Below are 14,492 nucleotides of genomic sequence, written 5' to 3'. Positions count from 1 at the left end.
ATACTTGTGTCAGCATATAGCACTTCAAAATAATGATACTCCACATAATATTAAAAAAATTGACTTTTGCTTCCTCTCAAATTATTCGTTTAGTAATTAGGATTCCACTAACATAATCCCACGGGAGTCATAATGACTGAAACACACACACACACACTACAAAATATTAATGAAATGAATCACTTTCAACAAGGAAATGCAGACTTGAATAATTTTTTACAAAAATTGTGACAGGTGACTAAAGTATAGAAAAAAAGGAATGATAATCTTATCTAGTAGTATTAATAGTATATATTGTAGCCCAAGGCATATGAATAAGTAATAAATGAGGTGGGGAAGGGTGGCATGCAATTGTAAAATGTGTATTATAAGATGAGAAGAGGCCAACAAGAATGAATGGTGATGATCAATGATTGGGAGTTATAACCACCGCATGTAATGCTAATGTTTGTTTCTCTACTCGTGTGGCTCTCAACTCACAATTGCTACTGTCACACATTTATTGTATTTTCATTCAAAATTTTTTTCAAAGTTTCTCAAAGCAAAAATAAATCCTAAACCCTAATAATCCACCGTTGATAAGTGACTACTTACACAATTAGCAAATGTAATGTTTTCAAAGTTATTATTGACGTCATTAATTTACAAATTATGTGGAGTAACAATCAAAGATTGATTTATTCTTTTTGCGAGCTTCAATTTTTTTTAACAAATATTAATAGTAATGATATTTTTAACTGTTTTCAATGTATTAGAATCAAATTAAATAAAACAAATAATGTCAATATGGACAAAAGAGTTGATACGTGACTGTAGTAAATAAACAAGATTATGAAAAATTACATTTCAAATGAAGCACATTTTTTTCAATTTTCATAACGTTTTAATTAAATACTGAGGAGCCCATTAGTTACCAATTATGAAGCCACTAGGTACGATATGACCATGTGCAAACATTTATATAACTTTAAAGCGAATATAATTTTTTTTGTACGAAATATTTATTGTTATTAAAATCCTTGATGTATATTGAAATTAACAAACTCAAATAAAATTATAAACACAATTTAAAAAACCTAACTAAGATAAGCCAAGACCACAGATTCTTAAAAGCTCTGATTTGTAGTGAAGTATGAGATCCTAAATTCCTAATAATATAAAACAAAATTCCTCTTTTTCAATTTAAAATTTTAATTATTTATACATTTAAATAATATTTGTGGTGCTGAAAAAGCAGCCACGCCTTGTACTGTAGTAGGCGCACATTAGACAATTTGCAGAGAAGGAATTTTCCTGATAAAGAATACTACTCCAATTATTAGTTATAGTGCATGCTCCTCACTAAAATGCGCGTGGACAATTTCACCCCACTTCGTGTTTCACTTCTTTTTCAGAGCATAAGTTTGGATATCAAAGTTACTAGATTTTAATTTGGTTAATTTTGCTTCCATTTTAAAGAGTATAGCTAGTTTCTGGTGTCACGTTCGATTACTTGATTTGAACGAATATTTAATATTTCTTGGGGTTAAAATAAATCCACTAATATCCGAAAGAGTGGAGTATAATTCAAAATAAAAATGAATTTCCTAATATATAGTACTGACTTTAAAATATTTTAGAGTAATAATGTGATAACATAGTAATCCTACTTAAATTATGTTTACCAAGTTTCTTCACAAATACATCTATATATATTTGTGTGATATCATAAGAAGAAGTTCATTAATCCAGTATATATTGCAAATTGTGATGAAATTTATTTATAATTATACTTCTCCCTCACAAAGTTCGAATTATATATACTCACTTTTCATGATTACGTGGAAAAGTTTCCACATAAATTAAATCCAATGATCATATTCGGCGAAATGACATCATTCAATAACCAGATTTTCAATTTTATAATTTTAAAAAAAATACCAGTACTGTATAATGATTTGAAAAAAACATAAATTATGGATAATTTTCATTGGTCTAATATTTGGTCGGCCACAAAAGTGAACTTTTCTAATGCATATTTAGAGAATTTTAGAAATAACATGCAACAAGCCAACGGGTGTTTTTAATGTATATTAGTACTACAAAGTAACAAGACACTGTAATAATGTAATTAGGTGTTTGAAGAACATTATACTAGTAGTAAATAATAAATTGTTGATCATAAACTAAACTTGTTTGATAAATACATTATCTTTTCTTCGACAACTGTAACTAAAAGTAAGTGTCGAATATTTCAGTGCTAGTACAATATTGATGCACAAAAAGGTGGCATAAAATGTCAAAAGATGAGGCTAATGTGGAATTTTGATGCACAAACATTCCTTTTGCTTACACTTAGTGGATTATTTACTCATTCGGACTAATCACTAAATCATTCAAGCTCTTTTCAATGAAATTGTATATTCTATTGTGATTAATACACTTTAAACTTACATTTGAGAAAAATAATAAACTTATACTAACAATTTAATTACTATGAACTAGACACGTGATGAGTTACGTTTAGGGGCATCCATAATTAGATTACATTTCAAGTTTTCAAGCCAGACTATATTTGAAAAAAAAAAAAATTAGTACTCCGTAGTTTTTTGATGCCTCAAAACTTGAATGAGATGATGGTGCTCGGAGCTTCGTGCATTGAGACGCACACGGATTTTTGCTTTATTTTTAGACAAATGTACTAAAGGATAAAATGGACCTATGTTAGAAAGTTTTACTACTATTTGTTTCACTCAAGGTTTTATAAGTTGATTTGAACAACATTATTTGATAAAGCAATAATAAAAGAGCGAAAGCAACGTGAACACGAATGGAGTATCCCATAAAGCACTTTGGTCTTACAAGGGAAAGGACAATGAACAATATGATTTCAATTTAAATACTTACTATACTACTTTTTATAAAGAATAATTGATCAAAAAAATTATAAACTATTATAAAAAATTGGTAATTTTCATTATCTTTAAAGTCGGCTTGATAAATCATGAATTTTAATAATTGTGCAATTCCCACGGTGAATATTTTCCGCCATTGACTAAAACTAACTTCGATTATTTAATCTTATGTGGCAGCATGTGTTTCATTTATGAAATAGACGTGTATCAGTAACAATCCATATTATTTAGCTTCTAATTTTCCAAGTAATAATCGCCATGATAAATTCACACGATTGTTAAACTTCGTTATTTATCCGACCAACTTTAAAAATTGTGGGAATACCAAATTTCGGTAATAGTTTATGATTTTCAATTACCCTTTTTAACTAGTTACTATGTTTGGTTCTTTTGAAAAGAAACACATGTGAACAATAAACAAGTACAGAATTTACTAAGTATATAAAATTGTCGTGTAAATTTACCCTTCTGTCTAATTAGAGCACATGGAATCCACTTTTTCAATAATTTTATTGTTTTTTTTTTCAATCTTCTTGGCAGATTGATTACGAACAAGGGTACATTTCAACAGGGGATTATGTTTGTAAATAACTTTATTACTTACTTGTATCAGTAATACATAAATCTTTTGCAGTTGATTACGGTTTATAAAAATATATCCAAACCTCTAAAGACTACAAAGTAATTGAAAGACATTTGTCTTGGTTTGAATTATCACGAAATAATTAGATACTACGTTTATTCACCTTCTTAAAATCCCAAAACATCTCATTTTGAATCAATTCACATCGTTTTGAGTAATTGATATAATTGAGAAAAATCAAATCTTAAAGGTTTTATATTGTGATGTGTCATAAGTAATTTAAGTTTTAACCTTTTAGGTTATCTCCTACGGCGCCCTTCCCGTTCGCCCGTCGGGGACGGGCGACCCGACGGGCGCCATAGTGGGCAGGAAGGGCGCCCACGCCCGTTCCGGGTGCCCCTGCGATGAGCTCGCCCCTCCCGTCGACGGGCGAGTGGGACGGGCGCCACTGTGGCGAAGGTCGCCCGTCCCAACTCGGACGTCCGACATATTTTTTTTTTTTTTTTTAACTCTATAAATAGGGCTCCTCCAACATCATTTCATTCACACCACTTGTGTTGACAAGTTTCTCTCTCTAAACCTCTTTTTTCAATTATCTGTAATGGCGAGTAGTCGTGCGGGTGGTAGTGGCGGAGGCGCTAGTGATAGTGATGGCTTTAGCGATGATGAATTGGATCTCGCTGTGCAAGCGGCGATTGATCGACGGATCCGGCAGAGGCAGCAGCGGCGGCAGCAGGCGGCGGCAGCCGTGCCTCGGCCAATCCATCGCCGACGGCATGTACCCCGGGACCACATTGCTGCACATCAGCGGTTGTATGAGGACTACTTTGCTCCAGAGCCGCGTTTTGGGGATGCCTTATTCCGCCGACGTTTTCGGATGCATCGTCCTCTGTTTATGCATATCGTTGGTGCATTAGAGAGGAGGTACGAGTTTTTCAGGATCAGGGAGGATGCGGCTGGCAAACCCGGACACACGCCAATACAGAAGTGTACGGCCGCAATCAGGCAACTGGCGTACGGAGGGCCGGCCGACATGTTCGACGAGTACCTCCACATTGGGGAATCTTCCGCCGTCCAGTGTCTTTTGGAGTTTTGCGCGGGCGTTAGAGCGATATTCGGGGATCAGTATCTTCGACGTCCGGGCCCCGAAGACTGCCAGCAGCTGATCAATATGCACGGGTCGGTGCACGGGTTCCCTGGGATGTTGGGCAGCATCGATTGTATGCATTGGGAGTGGAGGAACTGCCCCGTCGCCTGGAAGGGGATACACACTTCCGGCTTCAAAGCCAAGCATCCCACGATGATCCTTGAAGCTGTAGCTGACTACCGGCTGTGGATATGGCATGCTTATTTTGGAGTAGCCGGGTCGAACAACGACCTCAACGTCCTCCAGTCGTCGCCCTTGTTCAACGATAGGTGCAATGGCGTTGGTCCCGCCATCAGTTTCATCGCCAACGGCAACCAGCACAACATGGGATACTATTTGGCGGATGGGATATACCCAAGCTGGCCCGTCTTTGTGAAGTCGATCAAGCATCCGGTCGGGCCAAAGAAGAGCTACTTTGCGACCCGGCAAGAGGCAGCGCGCAAGGATGTTGAGCGCGCATTTGGTGCGCTCCAGAATCGATGGGCGATGGTGAGGGGTCCGGCACGGCAGTGGTATATCCCCAACATCGGCGACATCATGTACGCGTGTATCATTCTGCACAACATGATTGTCGAAAGTGAAGGGGACGAATTGACTCAGTGGAACAGCGAAGATGACACGGGTGCCGGACCCAGCCACGGCGTGGCCACCGCGAATGTGAACATGGGTGTACCTCATGGAGAGGTTGAGCGGTTGCGCGCATTTACCGACATGCGGCAAAGAAATGCCCATATTCGACTTCAGGAGGATATCATCGAAGAGGTTTGGACGCGGAGGGGTGGACACTGATGTGGTTGTTTTTTTTTTTCGCATGATGTATGTTTTTTTTTTCTACTATGTAATTTTTTTTTTCGAATTATGTATGTTTTTTTTTAACGAAATATTCGTATTTCCCGTTCGTATTTTTGTCGGATTATGTCTTCCGTGAATTTAAATTTTAATTGTGAATTAATTTAATTGTGGGAAGGGCGAGTGGGAGGGGCGAGTGGGAAGGGCTAGTGCAATGGGAAGGGCTAGTGATGTGGCAGTGGAATGGGAGGGGCTAGTGCTGACGTGGCATGGAAAGGGCGTGTGGGAGGGGCGAATGTGAGGGGCGCCGCCGGAGACAATCTTACTATAACAACTCTATAGAGTCATTTGCAAAATCCAATTTTGTGGAGCATGGTAGCATTCTACAACTGGATTATTTATAAATTCTAGATGCATAAATAAATAAAAGAAAGAAATCCATTTGATGTCATTTGATTTGGATGCTACGTGTGTCTTTTAGTACCTATAACTCTATGTCGATTGAATTAATATCACATCAATCGATTTTACTGAGAATGGACCTCCTATTTTAGTACTTTCCCCGTCCTATAAAAGTTGAGACAAAATTTTTAAGCACGGAGATTAAGAATTTATATTAAATAAATAGGAGAGATAAAAAAAGTAAGAAAGATAAGAGAGAGTAAAGTAAATGATGGAATAAAGTAAGAGTGATTAGATGTTTTGTCTTTAGTTAAAAAAGAAAATGACTCAACTTTATTGGGACGGACTAAAAAGGAATACGACTCAACTTTTATGGGACGGAGGGAGTACGTACTTTAAATTAACCAATATTGAGAAATAATAATAATAATAATAATAATAATAATAATAATAATAATAATAATAATAATAATAATAATAATAATAATAATAATTAAAATAATAATGAGAAGCGTGGAAGTTGGAAATTGATTGATTGGAAAATGAGATGTGGACAGAACTCTAATTCAATTGTTCAATATTAAATGATGATATTAAATCCCACCACCAACCACCATTGAACTTGCTTAGCATGAAAAGTGTTTCATTTACGATATTTAGTAAAATTCTTTTTTGGTGGAAGACATTACTCAATTGTGGATTTGATTAAAGGAAGACATAACTCATATTGAAGATTTGATTAAAGGAAGACATATCTCCAGCTTGATATATCAAATTCAACACTTTATTTGCAATTTTGAATGTTAAAAAATTCAGTAGTGTGTAAATTTTCAAAAACAGCACCGCGTTTGATTTGCAATTTTAGAATTCAGTAGTGTGTAAAATTTCAAAAATAGCACCGCGTTTGATTTGCAATTTTAGAATTCAGTAGTGTGTAAAATTTCAAAAATAGCACCGCGTTTGATTTGCAATTTTAGAATTCAGTAGTGTGTAAAATTTCAAAAATAGCACCGCGTTTGATTTGCAATTTTAGAATGATTTATGTATATGTTAGTATAAAATTATAACAATATTTTAGATCACCATGGCACAATAGCTTAGTGGTATTCCTCGCTTTTGTAAGGTCGAGAGACGAGAGTACGAATCTCAAACTTAACAAATAAAATAAAAACAACACTTTTTAAGTGAATTTTTTCTTTCTTTTTAAAGGCCAATACTAACTCTTTATTTATTCTATAATAACTCAAACACATTTATTTAAAATGCAGTTACAATTTTCGACAGTTTTACTGGGAACTCTTGTTTTGAACATGTCACAATTATTAAATGTTACTCCTATGATAACATTTTTAGATCACCACGGCACAATAGTTCAGTAGTATTCCTCACCTTTGTAAGGTCAAGAGACGAGAGTACGAATCTCAAATAAACCAAATAAAGTATAAAAACAACACTTTTTGGTTGAATTATTTTTTCTCTCTTTTTACCTATCAATAATAATTCTTTGTAAAATGTGGTAAATAGAAAATGATGCTACAATCAAGAGCATTCCTATTGAATGTTGAAACTAAATATACTAAGAGAAAATTTACCATCATCTAGTATAATATATAATCCATAGTTCAATTTCATGATGAGCATGTAAGTTGGCTTATTTGTAGATAATTCTAAAAAAACATAAGTATGACAAATCGAACTACATGGTTTTTATTAGTTTTAAAAATCGAATTAATTATCGTAAAAAATAAGTTAAATTTTTTTATAACGTAGATAATTTTATCCGTTCGGGGAACGACAATCTCATAGCAATTTTCCTACTACAGTATTTTCTATGTATTGTTTGGGTCTTAGTGTTAAGGTGTAACAACAGTTAAATATTTATCACAAATGTTAAAATCTACAATGAATAAACTCCTATTATTAATGAATATTCTATAAGTGACAATTATCTAAACGATATGACAATACACATGCGAAATGTGACATAAAATATTGAATTATTAAAAAGACAGCAATATTAATTCGTGAATTATTGAATTGATATGTGGATAAGTGGATAATAATTCGTAAATTGACATTATGCCTAATTAAATGTGGTGGCTGTCGATGGCAATTCCCCCATTAATGAAGCATCCACGACTCAAATTACCTAGTGCTACAGATGGATAGCAATATTGCAAACAAATGTAATCATTTCATTCAACTATTTCTCTATAGTCTATACTCTATTCTGCTATTTCATTACCCCGATATATCAAATTTCTCACTTTTTACTTCCTCTAAAATTTTAGCCATTATATAGTGATATTGGACTAATAAATTATGCAGATTGAGCTTATCAGGCCAATATTATATCGACTTAACCTATTACGACAAAATTCAAGTATGACTGGTTAAAAAAATATTCAACCCAGAATTTGACTCCTACATTTAATAATAATAGACCCACACACAATATGAATGCGTTAGCAAAAGAACCTTATTCATATTGACACAATATAATAACAACTTAAATTCAATATGAAACGATAATAACACTAACCTGATAGACAATCACACAATAACGACATGAACGTCGATTCATGATGTTGCGAATGAGATATGAGCTAACAATAACATGATAGTAAAGGTCATGCGGTGAATACATGGGTTGAATTTAACCCTTACAAAGCAAGTAATAACAAAAATAAAAATAATAATATTAGTATACTAGAGGATACTAAGAATCCGATCCGGACAAAATCGAAAATTAGCATTTACTTATCACGTTGAATAAAATTTGATAAATGCACTGACAAAATAAAACTTGATTCAGATTTATTAATTTATTGTGCGTGCATGCTTGATAGGGTTCATCTTCCCTTCCGATTGGTATAGCAAAAGAATATAGATGAATTGGAAGATGAATTGGAGAAAGCATTTTTTAGAGAGAGGAGGAGAAATCAATTTGTCTGGAGAATTGTGAAAGAGAAAATGAAAAATATTTTATTTAATTCCATTCTTCTTATAATACTAATAAAAATTTTTATTACTTATTTATAATAAGTATGATAAGAAAAATATCCTATCCTACCTAACTGCTACAAAAAAAAATTTAAATAATTAAAAGATTATAAGCTTAGTCTAAGTAACTAAGTTGTCTTACATTTGCAATTTTATTTTTCAACATATACCTATTCATATAAAAAACATGTAATTTGTTTATTTTTTGCACTATTGACTCTACTTCGTTAGTGTCAGTGTGTCACTGGCCTATTCCACTTAGGCACACAAATAGATTGTCTAAGAAGACGTAATAACTGTAATTTTCAACACGTACATAATTATACCACAGACACCATATCTAAACACTAGCTTCAATTACCAATAAATATTTGGGTCAAATGCATAGCTAAAAGAATAAGAAAAACAAGTAATGATGATATCCCGATGACACTTTCTAATGCTCGAAATTTAGTGATTCAGTATCTCAAACACCCCATCCTAATTCTAGTTTATAGTAATTTTTTATAAAGATGCTAGCCTTTTTCCAAATATTTGAAAAATCAAAATCACCTTTGTAATTCGTCCAAATATCATAGCATATACGACTATAAATCAGAAAATGAATTACACAAAAATGCTATTCCTACATTTAACAATGGCAAAAGACACGAATTCCCAAGTTCATACTATAATTAATGGTGTTACTGTTATGACATTTTCCTCTATGTACAAGTATATGGCAACCTAGGCTGTCACATGTGTCACTGCTACGCCGCCGTTAACGGACCTCCGCGGCCGCACTCTGATGGCCTGTCTTTTCTCACTGCCTTCAATCAAATTCTTCTTATATTCTTAAGTGTAACTTCTTAAATACAAGTCCACTTCTTTTACACGTAAAACTTATGAGTTCTTCTAAGAAATCAATGCTACTCCATTTTAATTGCTGATTGATGAACTCTACTCGCCGGAAATTATTTTAAGAAACTCTTCTTTTTTGGGGTGTCAAATAGCAAACAATGACAAAATGTATAGTGGACTTTATATAGTATGATGATTTGATTGATTTCTTTTGTATGTTGCTTTATAAAGATATTGGAAATAGACAAAGAAACAAATTTTAATTATGAGCCCGTTTATTTAGATGGGCCAAGCCCAAAAATAGAAGCATAGAAAAATGATAAGGCTAGTGGTCCAGTCCAATTTTAATATGAGTACTATAGTGTTCCTTTTATTTTTAAGATTGTGAAGTCTACGGTATTAAAAAATAAAAATTAAATGCAATTCTTTTCAGGGGCATCATTTTACCTATTATAACCTCGGCTTGAATAAATAATTAAATTGTTTATTTTTTCTTAAGAGTTCTACACTATCAAATACTCCTATGAAATATGGAGTATTTAAAAACGAGTGAGGGATGGGCGCCGCTACTACTCTGCGTTTAGGTGAAATTTAACCTAACACTTAATTCGGGTCATTTTAATAAAATTTCATACTAGAGGCTATAGTAAATTAGTGTATTTATTATTTGGGGTTAATGGGCTATAGTATTTATTAGAATGAAGTCTATTCTATGGTGGGTGAAATAAATGTTGTGAATCGAATTACCCTAAAAGCAAATGAAGACTCAAGACCTATATTTTAATACTATATGGGAATTATTAAATGAACCCTTCCTTTATATATTTTCATTGGTGAATGATAAACATCTTACACTTGTATATTTTAACACCTATATGTATAGTAGTATTACTAACAGTATATTTTAACAAAATTCAGAATTTTTCATTGCTTATAAATAGAGATCAAATTTGCTACTCCATTTTACACAAAAAAAAAAATCACATTTTTTCATGTATAAGTTCTGTTCTTTGTTACAAATTACAATCTCCTATTTCTCCACATAATCCTCATATAATTTTTCTTATTTAAGTACAATGGTAGGGAAGTGGGTTCGAAAATAATTACTACTACTACTATAACAAGAAGAGAAATTAATTAAATATTAAAAATAATTTTATTCTAAAAGAGAGTAGTGTATCCCCGACCCACAAAATGATAACGGGTCGGTTTTAGGTAATAAACATTAATTAAATTATTTAACTGCAAATGATAAATCCTTCTTCTTCCCCTTTCAACATTTTACCCAAATCCAAAAACCCTAAAAATCTCAATCTCCAAAAATGAATTCCCCTCTCTCAGCCTCCGCTCCTCTATCTCCGTCGCCTCTCTCCGCCCATAGCTCCGCCGCGACCACCCCCATTCTCCTCCCCGCCTCCATCCTATCCTCACACAAGAAGAATTTCGCTATCAAAGCCGCCTCCTCCTCCTCAACCAACCCCTCTCCACCAATCCCCTTCATTCCCCATCTAAAGGCCGCCGCCTGCGCCGTCGTAATCGCCGCCGCGACATTCTCGAAGTTCCAATCCCCAGCCAGGGCGGAGCTTCCGAAGCCATCCGAAACCCTAACCGCAACCGTAGGCCGCGAAGACATCCAACAGGAAGAAGACGACGACACCGCCGCGAATTCGCCTCTGACGCAGCTCCTCGAATCCAGCTCCGAAGCTATCGACGCGCTGAAGAAGCTCCTCCAGGAGAAGCTCGACGCCGGCGAGGACGCCGAGAGCCTCTCGATTCTACGGAAGCTCTCCGCCGCGCAGCCGGAAAATCAGGAGTGGAGGTTCATGATCGCGAGGCTCCTGAGCGAGATCGGGAGAATCGAGGAGGCGCGCGAGGCGTTCGAGGAGATCCTATCGCGAAATCCGCTCAGCTTCGAGGCGCTGTTTGAGAACGCGCTGTTGATGGATCGGTCAGGGGAGAGGGAGGAGGTGATGCGGCGGCTGCAGAAGGCGCTGGGGGTGGCGGAGAGCGAGATGAAGGCGAAGGAGGCGAGAGACGTGAGGCTGATCATGGCGCAGATGCAGTTCCTTCACAAGGATGTGGAGGAGGCGCTGCGGAGCTACGATGAGCTGGCGATGGAGGATCCCTCCGATTTCCGCCCCTATTTCTGCAAAGGTATGATTTACAGCTTGTTGGATAAGAACGACGAGGCAAAGCAGCAATTCGCCAAGTATAAACAGCTTTCCCCCAAAAAATTTGAAGTGGAAGGCTATCTCCGGTCGCCATTGTCGAGAATGAAGCTTTTTGGTACTGATGAGGCCAATTAATCGATTTTGATATCAGAAAATTGAGATTTTGCGGTTATTCAAATTCTGATGTTTCTAACATTATTCATCAATAAATTCAATAAAGTACTATTTTGAGATCAGAGGCAATGTAATCAGTCAATTGTTGCACTTATTCTTTAATCAAAGCATTAAATTTCATTGCTATTTGTTTTTGTTGATTGTTGTACTACTGAAATAATATCTAAATCGATGAAATATTCAAGATTTGGGGGAAAAACTTGATCTTTAAGTCAAAACTAAAAACTGTAATTATACAATAGATAGACTGTGATGATAAATTATGAAACAAACTGCTAATCTTGGAAAAGATGAGTGGCTCTCTTTCAAGTGTAGTTCCATAGAAATGGAGCTAATGTTGCAACTATGGTAATCAGCCAACTGAAGGTGATCAAGCTTGATGCTGCTGCAACGAATCGAAAACAGTCAATATATGAAGAAACAGAGCATGACTACATTGCTAGAAAATTTCTCACCGTGGCTTGAATTGTCTCCAACGACACTGGAGCTTCCTGGCCCCGAGGGTGTCGGATTTGATGAGTTCCCCAGGGCGATTCCCAGATTCGGGCAGTCCCCTTTCATTGCGCCTAATAACAAAATACTCATGCTTCAGGATTTCGATTTTGCAACTTTATGTGCTAGAGTTTGTTGCACTTACATTCTTTGTAGCACGGGAAGGAAGAGGAATTGAACAAGTTGTAGTAGCCCTCCTCGCACGTACATGAGTGTGTGAACATGGAGGTGTTGTTGCACGAGCCCCCTCCACAATCAGTCCACGAGCAGGCTGCAAACACGAAAAAACAGATGGATTGAGAGATATGAACAAAAGAATACTAGTGATTGAAGAGATGGTTTCATACGATCAAAGACTGATTGGTTTGCGTTCTTGAGATTGGGTGCAGGAGCAGGAGGCATATCACAGTTGAAACTTACATTACCTGCAGAGAGAAATTGAACCTTAGACACTATCACACTTGTCTCAAACTACAATCTTGCAAATTTACTATCAACCTCAAATCAAAACATTATCTCTATATTTTTAATGATAATGGTAATCTATACACGTTTGTTTGGTTTAGTATCTGTCCCTTTCCAGCAAAACCTTGTTGGATTTTGATTGGAGATCATTTCCACAAGTCAAATTTGATCTAACTTGATCAAATGAGTTCACAACGATACAATCAAGAACAAAAAAAATGGAGAACAGAGAACTGACAGTCGGGAACGACGCAAGGCAGGAACTTGAAGAACTGATCATTCGCAGGGCGAGACTGTTTCCAGCCTTTCTGGCATTGACACTCGAATCCGAAAACACTATTATTCGAAGGCACGCAGCTTCCCTTTCCACAAATAGTTGTTTTGCAAGCTTCATCACCTAATCAATCAACAGTCCCATCTCAAGAATCACATAAATATGGGATCAAATAAGCATGCCATCATCAGACACATAGTACATATTAACAAACACACTCATAATTTTCAATAATCACTTAGAAATGAAAGAAATAACACTTCATATACTCCCATTACATAAAAACACTTTCAGTTAAACAATGACAGAATTTCAATTCAAGAAACACACCCAAATACGAAAAAAATTAGGTACCATTTTGAAAAAACAATCAGCCAAATAAGGCCCCATCACTATACACATAATCAATCAACCACATCTCCCCAAAACAGAATAGAAAAAAACTAAATACAAAAGGCAAAGTACTAGATTGCTGAAAATGGAAAAAGGCAGAAACTTGGAGGAGTTTAAGAAAAGAGGGATGAAGACAAACCGAAAGAGGAGATAAAAGGGAAGGTGAAGTTGGCGGAGGCGCAGGCAGATCCCAGAGCCAGTGTAATAGCAAGAAATACAACTGTAGCCATAGTCGAAATTCGATAGAAAGTGGAGTAGAACTAGAAAGAAATGTGGTGAAATTGGATAGAGGAAAAAGCGAGTGATATAGGTAAGGTAATTAATTACTATTACTATCAATTTTCAGATTTTTGCAAAATTATGGGATTTTGATTTGTTTTGGAGGTAGAAAATGTCGACGTGGCTCAGACCATCAAAAGTCAAAGGTATAAATGTGATTCGGCGGCAGTTAGAGCACTCCCAATGGAGTTCCCTAAAAACTCCCTTATTTCTCCCTAACTCCTGCCACATCAGCGCCACATCAGCACCAAAATTTATCCCCAGTTTTTAGCCAAGTGCTACATTGGTTTCTCCCTTATTTCTCCCTTATTTCTCCCTAACTCAACATTTCATTTTTACATCATTATTTTTTATATTATTTAATTTTCCCTACAAATGTATTTAATAAATAGACTAATAATGAACAATTCATCGTTGTATTAATCATTGGAAAATATAATACAACGAGAAAAAAAAAACTACAAATAAAAAACGCAAATAAACAAAGATTTAAAAAAAAAAAATCTAAGACGGAGGGGCCGGAGGGGCGTCGGGATCGAGCCCCAGCGTACTCTGCAGGTGTTGGATGCATTTCCAGAGGGCCGCC

General features: G+C 35.6%; 2 protein-coding genes across 3 annotated transcripts; one reads left to right on the top strand and one right to left on the bottom strand.

Moving 5' to 3' along the window:
- The first annotated feature begins 10,925 nt into the window (after nt 1–10,925).
- LOC125223746 (Protein prenylyltransferase superfamily protein) lies at nt 10,926–12,065 on the top strand. The gene has a single exon (XM_048127034.2). The coding sequence runs from the start codon at nt 10,981–10,983 to the stop codon at nt 11,962–11,964; it is 984 nt and encodes a 327-aa protein (XP_047982991.1). The 5' UTR covers nt 10,926–10,980; the 3' UTR covers nt 11,965–12,065.
- A 124-nt stretch (nt 12,066–12,189) lies between these two features.
- On the bottom strand, nt 12,190–14,006 carry LOC125223747 (uncharacterized). 2 transcript variants are annotated; one of them, XM_048127035.2, is made up of 6 exons: nt 13,767–14,006; nt 13,199–13,357; nt 12,843–12,920; nt 12,641–12,766; nt 12,459–12,569; nt 12,190–12,388 (listed from the first exon to the last, which is right to left on the bottom strand). In XM_048127035.2, the coding sequence occupies exons 1-6, from the start codon at nt 13,855–13,857 to the stop codon at nt 12,309–12,311; spliced, it is 645 nt and encodes a 214-aa protein (XP_047982992.2). In that variant the 5' UTR covers nt 13,858–14,006; the 3' UTR covers nt 12,190–12,308. The 2 variants fall into 2 exon arrangements, with proteins under 2 accessions (XP_047982992.2, XP_047982993.2); XM_048127036.2 differs by having other exon boundaries at nt 12,190–12,385; nt 13,767–13,994.
- Nucleotides 14,007–14,492: the final 486 nt, after the last annotated feature.

This window comes from Salvia hispanica, chromosome 1, assembly GCF_029641045.1.
Source record: "Salvia hispanica isolate PSC_SH4W2 chromosome 1, Shi_PSC_v1, whole genome shotgun sequence".
In the NCBI taxonomy this organism is placed as follows: Eukaryota; Viridiplantae; Streptophyta; class Magnoliopsida; order Lamiales; family Lamiaceae; genus Salvia; species Salvia hispanica.
Note: the sequence above shows the minus strand (reverse complement) of the source record. Positions and strands in the feature narration are given on the sequence as shown.